Below are 7804 nucleotides of genomic sequence, written 5' to 3'. Positions count from 1 at the left end.
AACTGATCTGTCCTTGCCTTCCCCATGTCTCTGTGGCTTTGGCATCAGGACCTGACTGCATGTGAAGTTGTGGAACAAATCAAACATGAGACGTAAGAACTCTTTAAGGTTTAGTCATCCAAGTTCAGCCTTGAACTAACTGACCCAGATTTCGGGACGGTCTAACAAGACTCCATCTCTTCTTTGCACTCTAAGAAGAGTTACCAGACAGAACTACCAGGGAAGGCAGGGGTGGGTAGGAGGGGGGTAAATTTCTGCTCAAGGCTGGGTTTGCTGAACTACTTTCCCGTCTTTAGCAGTCTGAGCATTTGACACGAACTTCTTGGGAACAACAAAGTGATTTAAAGCCTGAAAGGAGATGAGCAATCCTCGAGACTCAGGCAGAAAAAGTCCCAGTGATACAGGAAGCCATCTGGTTCCTGATGCATAACTAGGCGGCAGAGCTACCTCTGCCTGACACGGACCTCACTCACTCTGTCGTGGCGTCTGCAAGCAGCTGCTGGGCTCCTCAAGCGGCTCCCTTCCCTCTCTTCACCGGCTGATGGATCCTAAGAGGCTCCTCTCTTTGAACTTCCTGCTGTTTCTCTCCCTGGCTTTTGAGCTGAGCTGTGGAACAGGTGAGTGTTCATCTATTTGAGGATGTGAGTCCTGCCATTACCTGCCAGGAGTCAGCGAGCCCATGGATGGAGAGAAGTCGTAGGGGCTGGGGGTTGTGGTTTGGCTGCCTCTCTCTCAGGGCTTGGCTCAGAGTTCCTTCTGACTCTTTGAAAGGGGAAGGAATATTGTGGGTTCCTGGATGCCAAGGCTCAGCCCCACCAATCTTAGTTTCCACGGAAAGCAGGAGCCCTCAGCCAAAGGCACTGGTCACATTCCAGACCAGGCTCTCAGGGTGGGACGTTCTAGTCAAGGTTCTGGTTGAGTGGTTGTTTTCACATCTGACAAAGACCCAGGCTAAGGGGCTGAGAAGGACGGATGGAGCTTGGGGAGAAGATGACTCCTATATCCCTGCCCTTGAAGGGGATCCTCACACATGTGAGCAAACCAGAGCTATGGTCCAACAACAAGGAAGGGCTGTAGGGGGAAGGGAGGGTAGAAGTGAAGTGAAAACCTCAGGCATCAGCTGAGAACAGACAGTGGCCACAGTGTGGTCATACTGGTGGCTACTTTCCTGGAAGAGAACCTCCCAAGGCAGTGAGATAGGGAGAGGCCAGGATTTCTGGAAATGCAAATTGGGAACTCTCTAGGGTCAGGGCAGCTCTAGCGGTAGAGCCAGACACACAACACAGGGTTTGGGGCTGGGCTCTGCTCTTGTGTTTCTGGCTTGTGTTCCTCTCAGAGGCGAGCTGGGGTTCTCTGTTAGTAGTATCAGTGCTATGAGAAACAGTATTTGAGAAAGAAAAAGCCGTACAAGGAGTGGACTTTGGGCTCAGTGAGGAGTGTTGAAGTGCCTGAAGGCCGGTTACACTAGAGGAGGCAGCCTGGAGTGGAAGCAGCATTAGGGAAGGGGGGAAATCCTGAGGCTCTGGGTGTTTTGCACTTGGGGTTTTCAAGACCGCAAATCCATTAAGGACTTTTCCAGGAAAAGTCCAGAGATACACTAGGGATGTTGGAGAGGCTGTGCATGGGATCTATCTTTTGCCAGACTCCCAGATAAAGAGGACATTTCTCCACCCCCTGTTTCCCTTGAAATCAGACAGACCCATAGCTATTGCTTTCTGAGGTCTAGGGAAGGGGTGATTGAGCTCAGAGTTCAGAAAACCAAACTGAACCACTTTAAGCCACCAAAGAGAGAGCCAAGACTTCCCAGTGCACCTCATTTGTGACTCTACCATTTGGGGATATTTTTCAGTGACTATCAGGAATGATGGGGTTGAACAGTGGGCTGGACTTCTTAAATCTCTGTGCTTGCTTGCCTGCTGGCCAGCCTGGCCCATGGTGTGCCCATGGCAGCAGGTGCTGACAGCGCTCCACTGGAGGTTTGGAGGTCCCTTGTTAGTGAGAAGCAGTACAGCCCCGTGGGGGCTTTGTGACCAACCTTTGGCATCTGTCTTCCTTGCATTCCGTTTTCTCTGAAATATGCACATTTTTAGTGTTTTTATTTTTAAATACACACCCTTTTGTGAAACCCCAATTAAACACAGATGGAAAAGCTTTGCAAGTGGGACAGGTCAACCATGACAGTTACTCAACCAAGAAGTGCGATTCTTGTAAAATCAGGACCCACCCTCTTTCCCATCTCTACTCAGCTTGCCTCCCAATTCCCTGTCAGAATTGTAAAATCAAAAGTCCACATGTCCCTTCCCCCAATAAAGTGAATTTTCCATTCCCTCAATGGTATTTTTTGAAAATAGACTTTATTTTTGGAGAAATTTTGGGTTCACAGCAAAAGTGAGCAGAAGGTACCAAGATTTCCCCCTCCTCCCACACATGCATAGCCTCCCTGTTATAAGCATCCCCCGCCAGAGGGATGCATCTCTTACAACTGATGAGTTGCCCCAGGGGGATTTTGTATTCCTCCATGTGGGTCTGCCCCACCTCCTTCACACACATGAAGGACAAGTGTGTGGGTTCCAGACTTGACCCATCTTTGTTCACTGGGCCATTCTATCCCAAGATGTAGATCTAAGCACTTCTCAAAAGACTTAATACTGGGATACTTTTTTTCAAGAGATTTAATACTGGGATATAATGCCATCACCTTCACATCTCCAGCACCAGACTGGAAATCAGAACATCAGGGCTCATTGGTTTTATCCATAGACTGACTTTGGGCAATCCCATTGAGTAACTATCTATTAAGGATATGTGATGTGGCAGGAATTGTGCGAGGTGTGGGGGAAGCAAAATGAACATCCACAACCTCTGCCCAGCACCTGACACAGTGTCTGGCACATCAGAGCCCTTCCACAAATGATTGTTGAATGAATAATAATAGTATGCACAGCTTGCTTGCAATATACCAGGCACTGTCCTAAGTGCTCTGTATATTATTCATTTAATTCTCACACCAACTCTATGAGATATGTTATTATTGTTACCAGTACAATTTTATAGAAGAAGGAATGAGAGGCACAGAGAAGTTTAGCACTTTCTCTGTAGTCACACAGCTTGACTTCAGAGACCTCAATAAATGAACCTGGATAAACTTATGTTCGGTGGGAGTGGGAGGCATGTTAAAATTTGTATCCAGGTCCCATGGTAAAAATTAGAATATGCTATCTATAATTGGAACATATAAGTTGATTTTAATTGAATTGAAATGAAGTGCAGGAATATTCAAAAGGTGAGAGAAGTTGATAAAATTATAGAAGGAAGTAGAGGGCATATGGAAGTATTTGATCTGGAATTGGGAAAGTGGATAGGAACTTCTTTCATCATGTAAGTTTTCATTTAATTTTTTTATTAACTAGTTTGTTTATTGGAAGAGTATCACACATATGTCTATTTAAAACTTCAAAAGCACAAAAGGGTATATACAATGGAGACAAATCCCCCTACCGTCCCCCCTGCTGGAGGCAACTGCTATCACCAGTTCCTTGTGTATCTTCCCAAATATATACACTGGATTTTTGTAAGACTTGAAGAGAGTATTCCAGATGAAGGCACCAATGCAGAGGTGAGGTGTTGCGAGTGTTCAGGGGGATGGCAAGTGACCTGCTGAGCTTGAAGCCTAGGGTCCATAGCCAAGGCTTTTCCATCTGCTCAGCTGGCAAGCAGGGAGAAGGGTCCCCATCATTTCTCCCCACACTGTACTTCTTAGGGATGTTTTACAGATGAAACAGAGTACATTCTGATTTTGGAGAAGGGGGGAACTTAGACTCTGTAGCCATTTGCTCACTCATTCAGTTTTTCATTCTCTTGAGCAACAAGGATTTACTGAGTTTCCTCTATGTCCCGGGTGGCTGTTAGGACTATAAGTGGATAAAACAGACACAGTCACTACTCTCAGAAGCTTATTCCTGAGTAAGGATGACAGGCATAGAATCAGAGTTAAAAGCGTGATGAGTGATGTGAAGGGGACATACAAAGGCACTGGAGGGAGGCCTAGATGAGGCTAGGGGTCAGAGGCAGAGACGGGAAGGATGGAAGGAGTTAGTCAGGAAAAAAGAGGGCAGTAACTGGTGTGTTCAGGCTGGGGCATGGAAATGCAAGTACTCTGAGTCAGAAAGACCCAGCAGCATCAAGGAACAGGGTGGCGGGGGATGGGCAGGGTTGAAGAGGATGGCTCTTGGGACTGGAGGTTAAAGAACAGCTTCTCTTCCGGGGCCTAGATTTGCTGTAAGAAGTGTGAGGACTGGAGAGACGCCCGCCTCCTCTCCCTGAAAGCTATGGCGAGAGGCTGTGAGCCCATGTGAACGTGTTATGACCCGGCAAAACAAAGCAAGTGGTTATCGTTAGGTGGGAATCCCGTCTTGTGAAGGGTTGGCCAAGTGGGGCTCATTTCAGGAAAATATCCATGGGTCCATGTGAATCACTCTACTTTCTGAGTAGAATTACCCTTGAAGAAAGTGAGTTGATGTTAATGGCTACAAATGTTTCCTCCAGATTCTTTGAGTAAACAGGACTGACTGAATCACAGCCCGCTGGAAAACACGCATCAGGCAGTAGGATGTTTCAGGAGGGGGGACTCCACTTGAAGGGTTTTTGTGAACCACTTTAAAGTCCCCGCTTGTTTTTCCACTTGTGCTTAGGTGGTGCTGGTTTCTGGTACCCCTTCCAGACCCAGCCACTCACACGCACTCGGTTGTGAGATCACCAAGCTTCATGTGGGTTACAGGGTGTGAGGGTTTCTTCCTAACCGATTTTTGATCTCACTCCCCGTGCGTGAGTGTGCAGATGCTGCCCAGACTGCCTTCACATCTGCTCCTTTTCTTTTTCTCTTTCCCTTCCTATTTTCTTTCATTGATTTCTTTGGTGGTCGTGGTGGCTCCTCCCTATTCTGTCTTACATCCTCCCTTCCCCTCACTTTTCCTTAATCGTTACTAGTCTCCACCAATCTCACCGTAATTTCAGCCCCGGTGGACTGCCTATTGTTTTCTCCCAATCTCTGGATCTCTAGCTTGATACGAGCTGGGCCCTTTATGGGCCCGTGTTGAGATTTCAGGGCATTCTGGTATCAAGAACATCTGGACCAGTTTGTCCAATTCTCCAACAGCCCATGTGAGCCACAAGTCAATGGTGTCCTTTCTAGGTGACTGCACTCCTTAACCCGGCAGTTTTGTTTTACTTCTCTGGCTTCCTTATCAACTAAAGCAATCTATGCTCTCTGAGTCATGGGCTCATTCTTTTATGAGAATTAGCTTATGGTTAAGTTCAGTTACATAACGGACAAAGCTAAATGAAAGAGATTTTAGTTAGGTAATGTAGCTTTCAGCACTCATATTTTGAACAGGTATTTATTAAACGCCTACCATATACATGTTTTGTGGGTTAACTATTGTTGTAGGTCTTAGACACAAAACAATGAACAGAGGGGCGCCTGGGTGGCTCAGTCGTTAAGCATCTGCCTTTGGCTCGGGTCATGATCCCAGGGTCCTGGGATCAAGCCCCGCATCGGGCTCCCTGCTAGGCAGGAGGCCTGCTTCTCCCTCTCCTACTCCCCCTGCTTGTGTTCCCTCTCTCACTGTGTCTCTCTCTGTCAAATAAATAAATACAATCTTAAAAAAAAAACAATGAACAGAATGAAATTCTTCCTCTTAAAGAGTTTGCATCCTAACCAGGGACACAAAAATAAAATAAAATAATGTACGATGTATCATCTGACAGGGGTAAGTGTGCAGTCAGAAGGGGTGTTTATTTTATATAGGATGGTCAGAGCAGGTTTCTCAGAGGAGATAATTTTTTATTGTTATGTTAGTCACCATACATTACATCATTAGTTTTTGATGTAGTGTTCCATGATTCATTGTTTGCATATAACACCCCGTGCTCCACGCAGAACGTGCCCTCTTTAATACCCATCACCAGGCTAACCCATCCCCCCACCCCCTCCCCTCTAGAACCCTCAGTTTGTTTCTCAGAGTCCATCGTCTCCCATAGCTCATCTCCCCCACCGATTTCCCCCCCTTCATTCTTCCCCTAGAGGAGATAATTTTTTGAAAATAAAGTGAGGGAGTGCGCTATCCTGATATATAAAGAAAAAAGATATCTAGAGAACAGCAGAAGCAAAAGCTCTGAGCAGGGAATGTTCTTGATGAGGTGTTTGAGCCAGTACAACCATAGTGCAGTGAGTGGAGAGAGAGGGCAGGAGAGGGGTCAGGGACAGGTTTACCCAGAGTCTTTGAAGCCATAACAGAGCCTGTGGATATCTTTTCTATGGGTTTCAGAAATCCCTGGAAGTTTTAAAGCAGGAGAGAGACAAAATCTGACTCAGTTTAAAAAGATGACTCTGTCTACTGCACAGATGCCAGGAGATTAGTTGGAAGCCAATGGCTATGTCAGGCTGTGACTCCGGTGGCAGAAATGAGGGAGGTTTGAGGTGCTTGGATTGCAGACATGTTCTGAAGTTAGAGCCAACAGGATTTGCTGATAGACTCTGTAAGGAGTATGAGAGAAGGAAATGAGTCAAGCATTTGGTCTCAGAATTTGGGAGAGTTTCAATGTTGTCAGTGGGAGGGGCTTTGGAGCCAAGAGTTTGTTTGCTAAGTTTGCAATGCCCTTTCGACCTCCAAATACTGATCCATGTAGGCAGTTTGGGTGGGAGATCTATCTCTGCAAGCGTTCCAGAAGTCTGTCAACCCATGCAACTGGATGAGCATGGCTGGGAGGGACGAGGTCTGAGTACTGAATCCTGGGATGATCCAATATTTAGAGGTCTTTAAGAGCAGCAGTTTCCAGTCAGGGAGACTGAGAAGGAGAAGCCAGTGAAATAGGAAGGAAACCAGGAGAGTGGGGTTCTAGGGATTGAATGAAGGCAGTGTTTCAAAGAGGGACTGATGAACCATATCAAGGGCTCCTGAGAAAGCAAGATGAGGATGGAGAATGGATTCAGCACCATGGCACATACAGTGACCTTGATAAGAGTGGTTCCAGTGAGTAGTAGGGAAGAGCAACTGCTAAGAGTAGGTACAGGAAAAATGAGTCAGGAAACAGAAACAGAAAACACAAACACACATTAAAGGACTTTGCAATAAAGGAAAAGAGAGAAATGAGGCAGCAGCCAGGGATGAACCTGGGGTCAGGGGAGGGGTTTGTAAGATGAGGGAAACGGGTTGGTATGTTGTGTGTTGGTGGAAATAACCCATAACATTCTATACCAGTAACAAAGCTGATGGTGCAAGGGGTGGGGGCTATTGCAAGAGCAAAGGCTTGAGGTGGGTGAGTGTTCCATGATGGAAGAGGCTAACCTTAATGGGAGCATAGACCATCCATCTGGGTAGGTAGGTTTCTTGGTGGTAGTCTCAAATGGAAGTTCTCTTCTTATTTCTTCTACGTTTTCAGTGCAATGAGAAGCAGAGTCATCAGCAGAGGCCATGGGTTTGAGGAGAGAGGAGGTGTTAAATAGTCAGCAGTAGGATCTCTTACAGTGATTTGAAAGGGTGTGGTTTTTTTTGTTGTTGTTGTTTTGGGTTTGTTTTTTGTTTTTTTTTGTTGTTGTTGTTGTTGGCTCAGCTCTTTTGAAAAAGAGAAATAAAGTAATTTCTTACCCTTGATATTAGAAACTATCTTATGGTCTTTTCGAGAGCAAGAATTCCACAGTTTGAACACTGGGCTCACCACTCTCCTAGCTCTACATCCCTCAGACTTTTCTCTTTCTTCATTACCTGAAATGATGCTCTGTAGCCTTGGTCTCCTGGGCTCACGA

General features: G+C 46.1%; 1 protein-coding gene across 3 annotated transcripts in view; it reads left to right on the top strand.

Annotated features, from left to right (window-relative positions):
* The first annotated feature begins 258 nt into the window (after window positions 1-258).
* SLAMF1 (signaling lymphocytic activation molecule family member 1) overlaps window positions 259-7804 on the top strand; it is a 33731-nt gene continuing 26185 nt past the window's right edge. For all 3 annotated transcript variants that reach the window (XR_003522855.1, XM_027609739.2, XM_027609741.2), the window contains exon 1: window positions 259-617. Coding sequence is in view for 2 of the 3 variants with exons in the window: in XM_027609739.2 (XP_027465540.2) it covers window positions 542-617 (76 nt within the window). In the remaining variant the exon portion in view is untranslated. The remainder of the gene's footprint in view (window positions 618-7804) is intronic.

Source organism: Zalophus californianus, chromosome 10 (genome assembly GCF_009762305.2).
Source record: "Zalophus californianus isolate mZalCal1 chromosome 10, mZalCal1.pri.v2, whole genome shotgun sequence".
Classification (NCBI taxonomy): domain Eukaryota; kingdom Metazoa; phylum Chordata; class Mammalia; order Carnivora; family Otariidae; genus Zalophus; species Zalophus californianus.
The sequence above is the reverse complement of the archived record's forward strand: the minus strand, read 5'-3'. Positions and strand labels throughout refer to the sequence as shown.